General features: G+C 46.1%; 1 protein-coding gene across 1 annotated transcript in view; it reads right to left on the bottom strand.

Annotated features, from left to right (window-relative positions):
• Positions 1 to 10477: 10477 nt before the first annotated feature.
• The window catches only part of LOC103898835 (ovalbumin-related protein Y), a 5700-nt gene continuing 3256 nt past the window's right edge, over positions 10478 to 12921 (bottom strand). Inside the window, exons 5-7 of the mRNA XM_009279201.2 lie at positions 12448 to 12590; positions 11938 to 12093; positions 10478 to 11135 (exon numbers count right to left, since the gene is read on the bottom strand). Coding sequence (XP_009277476.1) covers positions 10734 to 11135; positions 11938 to 12093; positions 12448 to 12590 — 701 coding nt within the window. The 3' untranslated portion in view covers positions 10478 to 10733. The remainder of the gene's footprint in view (positions 11136 to 11937; positions 12094 to 12447; positions 12591 to 12921) is intronic.

Consider the following 12921-nt stretch of genomic DNA (forward strand, 5'->3'; position numbering starts at 1 on the left):
TTCACGTAATGAATTTCCATAGAGATGACAGAATTTCACCCTGGGGCCCTACTGTTTGTTCCAGTCCTAATTCTTCAAATACATAAGAATGTAAGTAATATTGCTCAGCTGAACAAAGTCAGTTATTTGCAGAAATCGGTCTCCTGAAGTTCACAGAGTTAGGAACGTCTGGATGATGCTCTTAGTCCTATGGTTTAGTTTTAGGCAGTCCTGCGAGGAGGAGGGAGTTGGAATTGATGATCCTTATGGGTCCCTTCCAACTTGAGATATCCCATGTTTCTATGAATCTATATGTCTACACCTAATAACCTGTTTTCTCACACTGTTTATAGTGAACCTCAGATCTATGCCACTATTTTCACTCTTGATCCCTTTTTTGTTCAGGGCCACTTTGTCTTCACAGGGATTTATTTCTATTTCTACTGCACTGGTCTTTTATTGCTGCATATAAGACTTGGCTAGTTCATTTAACTCAGTCAAATCTGCCTTCCAAGTGTCCCTCAAGCCTCTCTCCTAATCAACCATAATTCCCCTTCCCTTAATCTGCTTTATCATACATGAATTACATAAGTGTCCAGACTTGTGTCACAGGCCCAGCTCATCACAAATGGCCTGTATTTTTAGGACCTACAAACATATCCAGGAAGCAGCTGCAGTTTTGTCAGTGATCATTTTTTCACACCATCACACTGCAAGTATAGAATAAAAATTATCCCAAAGGTGTTTTTTATACCTGGTGAATTTGACTTCTGTGTAATGTCCTGGTTCCAGACCTGCACAACAGTTTTGTATATGTTTGATGCAGAGCTTTGTTTCATGAGCTATACAAAAGCCATACTTTCTCTCCAAGAACTGGAGTTTCAGGTTCATAACACACCCCCAATAAGCAAAGACATGGAGAATAAGAAGCTCTGCTTTGATAATGTATGAGAAAGACATGCCGTGCTCTTTCCTAGAGGCCTGTTTTGGTTTTCTGTGCTCAAACTGATAGTTAATGCAAGGCCAGTTGCAAGCAACAGAATCTACCCATGAGCAAATGAAGATCTGGATGAGAACAGGCCATCAGGATAGCATCAACAGACAAAAGGTCTTGTATAGTCTGCTTGACATGGGGTCTAGAGAGAGTAAGCAAACCTTCCTGCAGTTGGAAGGCTACCTGGGACAACTGGCAATGGATTGCCCTGTCCAGCACAGCTGTGCAAAGCAGTACAAACAGTTCTGTCACACATCCTCGTTTGACAATGCTTGTCCCAAGAAAGAGGTCAGCTAAGGCTCTGCTGCCCTTTCCTCCACCAGGCTTTTCATTGTGGAGCTGTCCCTAAACCAACAGACTCTTGAGTACCTGAGCCTTGGACACCTGAGACTATAAAAGGCACTTTTTATCCAAAAGGATATGAAGTCCAGGTCAGCTCACAGACCAAAGCCTCTCATCCAATCACAACAACCTATGCAGAACTCGAGATTTTGTTCTTCTCCTTGTTCCTGCTCTTTTGCCAGTAGGAAGGAGCATATTAATTGTTTTGTGTTTGTCTTCATTCCACATTGTGAATCTGGAAGCTGCCTTTCCATGAGGGACAGAAGCAACCATTCACAGACAGAGAAATCATTTTACCCAGAGTGACTGCAGCTGACTGTCTAACTGGTTGTCATTGCAGACCTTGGTGCTGTAGCTATCAATGATGGTTTCTCTCTCAGTTGTTCTGTGGGACTGTGTTTTTTCCCCCAGTCTGAAGAAAATGAGGTGTCTGGTCAAGCTCCTTCAGACAGGAGCTCATAGCCCACCTGGCACCTTTCTGCAGCGGTGCTGTGCCATTCTGAAGAGACGGACATTGTTGCCTGCAGTGCTGCCTTGATCGTTCACAGACTGTGACAGGGGCGTTTGTCATTGCTCTTGTACATTGTACAAGATGGTACAATCATTGTACAGCTGATGGTTTCTTAATGCTCGCCCATGAATATTTGATCTGACATAGGTTGATGTGGCCTTCATGGCATAACTTTCAATGGTCACATCCCACAGGCCAGCAACAGGTTGGATGGGAGTATCTGACCCAGAACCTGAAGGTCTTCCTCACTGTGATTGAATGAGTTTTAGCCTCACCTACATGCAAAACCTTTCACTTGCTCCCATATGTACCACATATCTTGCTGCTGAAGCAATATACAGGCTGTCTCTGATGATGAAAGTGCCTTCATTCTGACGGAGCTCAAATACAAAAAGAAAGTGCACAAGAGGTGGAAGCAAAGACAGTCCACCTGGCAGGACTACAGAAGCTTTTCCCATGCATGCAGTGATGGAATTTGAAAAGCGAAAATTCTGCTGGAGGGAAAACTGACAAGGGATGTGAAGGGCAGTAAGAAAAGCTTCTTTAGGTAGAACAGCAAAAAGAAGACTAAGGAAAAGTCAGGATGATTGGGGAAGGTTCCTGATGATTTGCAAAAGTGACCAATTTTCAGAAAGGGAAAGGAGGAGAATTCAGGAGACTACAGGTCTCAGCACTCACTGAAAAGGTGTAGTGCACTGCTGCAAGACACTAGACCTAGTGTTTGTTATGATCTGTGTTAAGAAAGGCACTCAGACTCTGTAAGATATTGCTTAAAATAATATTTATTGCAGCTAACATTAAAAGGAAAAAGAGGATAATACAGATAATCTTACATTCCCTCAGATGCAGGGAACCCCAAGTTGTGCAGCACTGGACAGGCCACCAGGCAAGGCATGGCATGCAATGCAGGTTCCATCCATGGAGATAGATGTTCACTGACAATTTGGTCTTTAGAGCACTTGCAGGATTTTCTAAAGAAGTAAACAATTCTATTCATTTCTACTGTGAAACAAAAGGATGTTCACATGAAAACATGTTGCTTCACTTTACAATAAATACAAGGACACAGGTGGTGCAATCACCCATGCCAAGTGGGAGCTACCTACAGGTTCCTTCCTTCTGATTGGCACGCAAAGTTTACCCTGTAGCCCAGGGGTATGTGCAGCACAGCACAGGATGGGAAGCCAACCTATACGCTCGGCACAGCACAGGTCTGTGCCTTCTTGTGTCAACTGTTAATGTGGATTACTAACTCCTTGATCTACAATTGTATTCGAGTTCAGATCACTACAGAAGACTATGAAGCAAAGCCTCCTGGGAGCATTTCAAGATACATGCAGGAATAAAAGGTGATGGGAAAAGCCAGCATGGATTTACCAAGGACAAATCTCTCCTGACCAACCTCATTTTCTTCTAGGATGGCATGGCTTGTTCTATAAACAAGGGGAGAGTAAAGGATGTTGTACACCTTGACTTTAGTAAGGCCTTCAGTATAATCTCCAAGAGTATCCTTGTAGACAGATTAGAAAGATAGAGACTGAGTAAGCAGACAATAATGTGAGCGGAAAATTAGCTGGACTACCAGGAGCAACAGGAGCAGGGCTGCTCCATGAGGACAGTGAGCCGGGCCAAGGGTCACCCCAGGGTAGGCAATGCCTTCACCAACTGGCACCACACCACAAGGTCTGACCCCAGGGAGGCAGAGCTGAATGCCAGTAACAGGGTCCATCAACAGCCCTGGACACAGAAAGAGAAGAACGAGGGCCAGGGTCCATCTGAGGAGCCCAGAGTCAGGGAGCAGTCAGAGCTGGCTGCTCCCTGTGGGATGGGAGCCGCGGGGATGAGAGCCAGCGGGATAGGGGCCTCACTGACCAGGGCCCAGTCCCATGGTACCTGGGCAAGGGAAGCAGGACAGACCCTGAAATGGTGGCCAGATCCAACCAAGTGTTCAGATCATAAGGCAGTATCATAGTGACAGGGCAGGTCCAAGGTCAAGCCAGGAAATCAGTCTGCAAGCTAGGATCAAGAGGGCCCACAGCTAGGCGGGGCAGGGCTGTAGGGAGTTGGAGACTGGCCCTGCTGTGGCGTCACTGGGGCAGGTGCTGATGGCCCCGGGGGGGTGACACGGGGTCCTAGGCCGTGTGCCAAGTTGGGAAGGCCCCATGGGAGGTCAGGGCCAGTGAGGGCTGTTAGCGCCCTTAGGGCTCAGGCACTGCAGCCTCCCCTCTGAGCAAGGTGCGTCCTCATTCATTACAGAGACCTGGGTTCAGGAGTGGCTCAGTGGCTGTGGGGTGTTAGCGAGCTGTTTCAGGGGACACAGAGCCAGGGCAGGGACAACGGGTTGGAAAGGGACATGGCATGAGAGGCCTGGGGCTGAGTGAGGTGGTCAGGCTGCCCCGCCAGGCCCCGGAGGCTGGGCGGGCACAAGCTGAGGGGGAGAGAAGGTCCAGCTGGGTGAAAGGGGGTTCACTCAGGAGCCTGGGGCTGAGTAACAGGTGAGTGCTGTGGAGAGGTCAGGAAGTTTTGTAAGGACAAGGCCCTGCATGACCACAGACCGGGCTCCTTGGTGCTCGGCAGAGGGCTCAAGGACGCTTCACTGTCAGGGAGCAGCAAGGGCCACCTTCTCCCCAAGGAAAGGCAAACCAGGAGGCAAGGGGGATCCCACAGCCAGCAGGGCAGGAGCCTCACCAGCCAGGGCTCAGTCCCACAGGATCTCAGCAGAGCAGGCCCTGAGATCACAGCCAGCTCCAAACATGAGTCCAGATCATAAGGCAATGTCATGGCTATGAGGCAGGTCCAAAGAGAAGCCAGGAAGTCAATTCACACATCAAAGCTAGGCTCAGGTCCAGTGATCACAAGGCAGGGCCAAGGTCACACTAGGAGTCCTTGACCAGGCATGGGCACAGCTGTGTTTGAACTGGAGACTGGTACACCTCTGATGTAGCACAGAGAGGGACTGAAGGCATGAGTCCATCATAAGGCAATGTCATGGCTATGAGGCAGGTCCAAAGAGAAGCCAGGAAGTCAATTCACACATCAAAGCTAGGCTCAGGTCCAGTGATCACAAGGCAGGGCCAAGGTCACACTAGGAGTCCTTGACCAGGCATGGGCACAGCTGTGTTTGAACTGGAGACTGGTACACCTCTGATGTAGCACAGAGAGGGACTGAAGGTCCAGAGCACAGCTTAAATAGAGCTCCTGGGCCCATAGGTGTGGGTAGAGGCTTCAGGTGTGGTTGGTCAGGACCATTAAAGGCTTATTAGTGCACTCAGGGCCCTGTCACCCACCTAGGAGCCAAAGAGATGGGCCTGGAGACAAGGCTACAAGGCTTGGGTCTGAAGTCCATCAGGAGGCAGGCCTGGAGACCGGCACACCTACAGTGTACTTCAGGCAGGGACTGAAGGCCCAAGGCTCAGCTGAGATTGGCTTCTGTTGTGGGCGACAGTCTTGACTTGGGGAGTTTCAGATTGTTTCTTGTTCTTGCGGATTAACATAAAATTTTTGGTTTTGATTCAGGTATTGAATGTAACAATGTAACAAACTATGAAACAGATGCTTAGACCTTTCATCCCCCTTCCCCACACTCAACTTCAGTTCAAAAACTCTCCTTCTCCACTTCCTGGTTTCAGCTTTCTTGTTGCACTCAGTGCTTCCCAGGCCCTTTGGTGACGCAGCAGGCAAGGCAAGAGGTTGGGTTGGTGTATAACTGTTTCTATCTGCCAATTGTTGCTGCCCCCTTTTTTCCTGTGCTCTAGTCTGCTCCATGGGCTGCAGTTCCACAGGGATGTCCTTGCTCCAGTGTTGGTCATCTGTGGACTGCAATCCCTCTGGGTTGTCACTGCCCTGGCATGGGTTACCTGTGGCTGCAGTCCCTCGGAGGTGCCTCCTCTGGCATGGAGCACCTCCTCCCAAGAGTGTGGCTTCAGCTGTGCTCTCAATAACATCTCCTTCCATGTGTGTCCTCTCTTTTGTTTCTCCGAACACCTCTCTCACATTTCTTCTGCTACCCTTTCTTAATTACACTTGAGCAGAGGTGCCATATGCTCCTCTGTCTGAAGATTTGGTGTACAATGAGTTCTTTTCATCCATTACAGGGCCAGCTGCAACTGGCTGTGACTGGCTGAGGACAGTTCACGTCCTCCTCACCAAGATTACCCCTAGTAGCAAAATGGTGCCAGTGCCCAATACAGGCTGCTGGACCCATGCGCAGAGGGTGTGGGTGAAGGCTCCTGCTGAGGCTGGTCATGCCGTCAGGGTCCTAACATTGGCTGTTTTCAGTCCTGGGACTTCAATAGCTGGTAGTATTTTCAATATATTTATTACCTTTCAATGGATTTCACTGCCATGGTTTTGTCAAGTCTCCCTTTAAAATCATGCAGAATTTTATCATCTCCAGCATCCTTTGACCATGAGGTCCATCATTCAGCTACCTGTTTGTTGTCAGCTGCCTCTGTGTGGGTTTTTTTAAACTGTTTTCTACTAACTTATTTTAAAACCCTTAAGTTCCTGTGTCAGAAGAGATACTAAATAGTCAATCTCTGTCATTGTCTCCATATCATCCAGAGCTTCAGAAACCTCTGCTCTTGAGAACATCATCCCTCTCCTAGGAGTTTGGCTGCCTGGGCTTAGGCACATCTGAAGCAACTGTCCAGCCTTGAATCAGAGCGCTGTTTGTGACACAGCTATAAGATGCATCTGTGGGGGTCTACATCCCCCTCACTTAAGAGAAGCATTTAGACTGAGTCTTTTGATTGTGGTCCTTGCTACCTTGCATGCCTGTGCCTGGCCATGAACCTCACCCAGCTGGACCCTGTAATGCAGGACTTCAAGTGTTCATTTTGGACACTAGTAAGAAACTGATTAAAATGCAATTTATTGGAGATAACATGAGAGGGGAAAAGGAGGTAGCATAGATAATTTCATGTCCCTTCAGATGGTGGGAACCCCAACCTGTGTGGCATTGGATGGATCTTTATTCAGGGCACAGCACACTGTGCATATGTCCCATGCATGCAGAGGTTCACTGGTGGTGTGATCTTTACAGCTTTTATAAGTATGTTCTTAGAAGTAAACAGCTCTGTTTATCATTTCTACTGTTGAAGAAAAGTATATTTATACAGAAACAAGCTCCTTCACGTCAAGATACAGACAAGGATGTGCCGGCAGCATCATCACCAGGTGCCAATCCGGGGCCATCTACAAGCTCCTCCATTTTGATTAGTAGGCTAAGTTTATCCTGCAGCCACGTGATACATACAGCACAGTATAGTCCTGGAGGCCAAGCGATATGTACAGCATAACATAGCACAGCACATCATGTGCCTGTGCCTGATCAGGTCAACTTTTATGTGGGTCACTAACTCCTCAATATACAACACTCTTCAGGTTAGGACCACTACAGACCCTGACCCATGGACTTAAACTCCGGGCTTGATATTTGACCTACCTCATTGCTACAGGCTTGTTTGGGAATCACTGGACTGTGGCAGTTGCATTGGGAACTGTAGCTCTGAATGACTTATCGGGGAGGCCCCTGCCCTGTTGGTCTTGCTGTCACCTGCTGCCCTTGGTCCCCTTCCCTTGCCGAGCAGCCTCACCCCTGCTGCTGCTTGACAATCCCCTCTCTGCTGTCTCTTTTCCAGATTGATGAATCTTAGCTCACTAGCCACAAGAAACAGAAAACTGAACCACTGCTCTGTGTCAAATCCTTCCCAGCCAATATCTAGCTTTCAGTTTGATTCAGTGTGCTGTACTTTCTCAAATATCATTTGGGAGCCCAGGACAGCTTTCCCCCTGGAGTCCAGGAGGTTCTCTGAGTGTTCTTCCTCTGGTGACTATGATAAGAGCATACTGCCTGAAATGTCTTGTGCCTTCAGCCATGGATTTGGTTTTCTTAGGAGAAGGTAGGCCTTTCTTGCAAGTCAAATGTGCAGAGAAGTGTGGAAAGGTCTCAGACAGTTATATTCCCCAAAGGGCAGAGAAGATATGTCAGCTCCAACCCTTCCCCAAATGACATGAGAAGGAAAGGCGCACTTAGTCCACAGAGCACTTCTAATGCTGTCCTATGCAGCATTAAAAAGAATGTGATTGCATGTGGCTGTTTTTGTTCCACAGACCCCTAGCAGTACTGTGTATCCAAAACAACACAGCACATAGTGAAAATGGAGTGTAGCAGATGGACAGATGGCAATTTATTGACATACCAACTTCAGTCATGCTGCCAGGAAACAAAAAGGACTATGGGACAATACCTAGACTTTGTGGGAATGGGGATTCATGTTTTTAAATTCTTGCTGGACTTCAGAGCTCAGAAGCAGCAGGCAGTGTTTGCTCCCCTCATGGCTGCTCTTTCCTCATCCCTTTGTAACACCCTCCATGCTGCTCTTTGCAGAATTGCTTCCCATGGGGGCTGCAACAGCCACATTCACTGTGGCAGCTCCTTTACAGCAGGTCCTGCTGGCCCAGACCAGCAATGCACAGGCACAGTTCTGGGCCCAGCCATCAATATGGGGGGTATAGATTTTATTCAACTTTGTTGAATCTCCACTTTTACCTCTCATTTTAGCCTCTATGGAGGACATTTTCTCCTTCATAAACCAAATAGCTCTATCCCTTCTACAGTATTTGACTGTGATATTATTTTTTTCATTCAGGGCACAGACATCTTAAAATGCCTCTGGACTTTCACAAGTAATATTTTGTATTTTTCTTAAAAAATTACTGGGTTCCAAGCACAGTGCCACTGGTCTACATTTTCAGTATATGGATCAGAATCATCTGCTTGCACAAAAATTAAAATAAGAACAAAATTGGAACCTACATTAAGGTCCCAAACCTAGTTTTCAACAGATGTCTGTCTTTCAGAAGACTGATAGACATCACTTTGTATCCCTAGTGACACCTGAAGGACCAGTTTAAAACAAGAGTCAAATGCTTCTGTTTCACAGTGAGGACATTAGGTGGACTCTGTGCCTTGAAAACCTCTCTCATGTATAGTTTTAGGAAGCTGCTTACCATTTCCACCTTGATTTTCTCCATTTCTTTGCTTTAAAATGACCATCAAGCAGAAGAAAGGTTAATCAATAGCATAGCTATTTTCTTCAAGTTACGTAATAAATACTTCCATAATAAATGTTGATAGTTTTACTATTATTGTACCTAGAAAGTGCAGAGTGACAGACATGCTTATTTCAGGTTAACAGTTTTGTAATTGCTTAATAACCTTACACACTGTGCTCCTTAGGACAATGTCCTAAGAAGTCCTGCCTTTTTCTTTTTGTTTTTCTTTTTTTTTTAGTTTTAGCAGAACTCTGTTGACTGCTTTTGGCTATAAGGAAGCAGACCATAATGTACACAGTAAACCTTGAAATGTCATATCTCTTGAAATACTTTTTTGCTTAACCATAGCTAATCCTTTGTGACTGTCTTGGGATGACCAGTATTTGCAGTTCTCCCAGAGACTTCATAGCGGGTATGAAAATGTGTTTCCCTGCTGCCAGCATCATCATTTCAAGTTATATTTAATGCTGACTTTAAAAATGGTTGAGGCAGCTCCAAATACCGTCCTGTGTCTCCTTTTATAAACACTTTTTAAGTACTGATACTGTAATTTGCAGTTCTGCATGTGTATCCCAGCAGAAGAGAGATTGCTTAATTCAACAATTAACACTAATAATCTTTTTAATTAGATAAACTGTAGCCTAAAGAACCTTCCCTCTAAAGACTGTGAAATAGGAAATAACATCTCTAGAAGATTATCACATCAAGAGGCAATAAGAAAGATTTCCTCGTATGATTCCTGTGGGTATAAGGGAGCTGAAGCAGTCCACCTTTTAAGACAAACACTCTTCTCATGTTTTTGAAGTTATATCTCATAGGCATCACCTTGATATATTTACTTAGAGAGAATCTTTTAAACCTATCTGGAAATACAATGACAAATTCAAATAATTTAGTTATTTGATATGCTATGTGGAGATAAGCTCAAGGTAAGTATAGGAACTGTAGGGATTACCTTGCTTAAGCTCAAAATTTTTAAAAACATTCTTAAGCTGTTTAGTGACTTCATGTATAAGTACATTCTAGTTTTGAAAATAGGATCCAAATCCTAGTCTAAACCACTTCTGTCAATAATTGCTACCCACTGTATCATGTTTCAGGTTGTGTGGTGTGGTAACCCAGAATAGGTAATGACGCACTTAGTTTGCAATGCTTTTATTAGAATACATAGAAGGACCACCAATTAACATTCATAAATCAATCATATGTCACTGGAATGAAGATGGGAAATTGTATCAGTCAGGAAGATGTTGTATTTGGACATGATGATTTATGAAGAAATGGTAGACTTTCTGTAAGCTCCCTCAAAACAAGAGACACAGCCTTATAGTACGTGCAGCACAAAGAAGCCCAAATGCATTCCTGGAAGAAGAATGCTTTCCTGAAGTTAAGAATTTCACCTGCAAGTTGTCCAAGCTTCAATTCCAGGATGGTAGCCCAGCAAGTTCAACAGAAAGGACCAGGATTATTCTCAAAGCTATGTTTATTTCACAGAATTCCTATAGAGAAACCAGTTTCTCAATAGCAGTGGCAGGATTTCTCACAAAAATCAAAACAGTGGACCTGCCTCTTAAGTTAGTCAATGACAATGGGAAATATTCCTAAACTACCTCCTGAAATTCTCATTCAATCCTGGATATAAGTCCTGAATACAAGCTCTGTGAGCAGAAATACCTGCACGTAAAAGATCTGAAAAGTCACACACTTCTTCAAGAATATCTCCCTAGATATTGAAGCCTTTCCACTTGGAGAAAATATTGAAGAGATGAGATTACGCTACAATGTTACGGTGAAGGGGGTCTGTTTCTGAGGGGAAGGCAAGCATTATTTCCAGCTATTTTTCTTTCTTTAGGGGGAACAATATCTACCAAAGAAGAGGATGCTGTTGGTTGGATTGTGTTTGATCAAGAAAAGGAAAGGGTGGTCAGCCCTAAATTCTTCAAACTCGGAGGAATGTTTGATGTCTCCCACCCCGCCCGCCGAGCCTGCCATCTCGGTGCCCTCTTCATTGACTTCCATGTACGCCTCATGGATGGCCTCAGATATCTTCAGGCTCTCTGCTGAAGAGATGCCAGAGAGATTGGCCGAAGGACTGAACAGGTCGGTCATACCCAAGGCCATTAAGACAGATGTGAGGTTATATTTTTCCTCAATCTTCATGCGCGGGAGGTACACTTTCACTCTCCTCTTTTCCATCACATTGGGACTGCTCCACTCCATAAGTTTTTCAAAGCTGATTTTGTTCTCAAGCTGCAAAGAGAGGCAGGGAATGAAATGCCTGAGACAAAAGTGCAATGGCCTTAATGCCTGTCTTTATACCACTTATTACTACTTTTTTCCATTTACTTTGTCTACACAATAGAACTGATACTTAATCTTAAATGTATTTGTTTATCCTGTATGCTTCCTCCTGACTGCAGCCTATAGCTCATTGTCTCGACAAAGTTCTCCAAAGCTTTGTCATCTGAAAATGTCTTCATCGCGTCAAGGCTTTTTTTTGTGAAAATGCAGTTCCTGAAAACATCAAATCAAATTGGCCCCAAAACTGTTCCTCCCGGAGCATATTTTATTGATCCCTTCCCTCATCTTAGTTCCTTTTAATGCTCCTTTTCCCATTTTCCTTTTAGTCAGCTCTCGGAATGCTTTCCTCATCACTTCCTTTTTTATTTCTCCTTGGATAAACTTTTCTTGTTTAGCAAACCATTGAGTGCTCTCCTGGAAGACTGAAATCACTCAAAAGGAAAGAAAAGTCCTGCTGGCATGTCTGTGTCTGGTACCTATGGAGATCGCTGCGTATAGCACCATCCTCTTCTGCAGGGCTACAGCAGCGCTACGCTCCTTTACCTTCATTTTACTAGACTGAGTCCAGGGCTCTCCTAAGAGGCCAGCCTCTGCCCGAGCCCCTGGTAGCACCTGGGCAGCTGTGGCGCTCCCGTCTGCCCAGCACAGCCGTGGTGTGGGCAGCTGGGATGTAAATGGCCAGCAAAAGGTCTGACGGCAGCCAAGTCCCACTGAGGTGGTAACTCCTCTGCTTCCCCTGCCAGGGCCATACCTGCTCCAGGCCAGAGACGTCATCAGGCAACAGCACCAACATGCTCAGCTCCCCGCTGGCGTGCGGGAGCTCGAGGATCTTCACGTTCTCTGCAGCCACCGCTGCCACTTTGAAGGTACCGTTCTGACACATCATTTGCACAGGTCTGCTTTCTTGCTGCAAAAACAGAAACGTGAGACGACGTGACCGGGGAGCAATTTTTTCTTTAGGCAGGCAAATGTACAAGCCCTTTGAAAGGGACAGGTCTCGATCTTCAAGCATGTTGCCTTTGAAGAAGAGCTGTGTCTCCTTTTTCCTCTCTTGCCTGCTGGCGTGCTCTGGTCAGACACAGCCCTTGCAAACACTCCTTGGCCTTAGACCCAGGCGCTGACAGCGAGGGGCCCAGCTAAATCACTCGACCTGTGACAGCAACAGGTTGTATGTGTAACAGCCAGACAGCCGGCTGTGTGATCCAACAGCCATCCTGGGCAGAAGCTGTGCCCGTGCCCTCCTACCTCCGTGCCCTCCTACCTCTGTCACATTGAAGGGCACTTCCCGAGTGTGATCTTCTTTAAATGCCGTCTTCCATATCCCTTTGAAGTAAATGGTATTCACAAGGACCAGCACAGTATCGAGATCAACAGAGCCTGTTTCAAGGAAATCTTGGATCTGTCCTTTAAGGAAGAAGCAGGGCAGAGAGTGGTAAGATACACCTCCTCTAGTGTGCACAAATGCCTGCAATGAAGGGCATGGGGGTGAGGGGTGGGGGTGCTGCTTTGTGGAGTTTTGTTTTCATAGCAATAAGCAACCTGCTCTTGTTTGTGCCAGGTCCTGCACTTCGGCCACAACAACCCCATGCAACGCTACAGGCTTGGGGAAGAGTGGCTGGAAAGCTGCCTGGCAGAAAGGGACCTGGGGGTGTTGGTTGACAGCCGGCTGAACATGAGCCGGCAGTGTGCCCAGGCGGCCAAGAAGGCCAATGGCATCCTGGCCTGTATCAGAAAT

This window comes from Aptenodytes forsteri, unplaced genomic scaffold (assembly GCF_000699145.1).
Source record: "Aptenodytes forsteri isolate BGI_AS27 unplaced genomic scaffold, ASM69914v1 Scaffold81, whole genome shotgun sequence".
NCBI lineage: Eukaryota > Metazoa > Chordata > Aves > Sphenisciformes > Spheniscidae > Aptenodytes > Aptenodytes forsteri.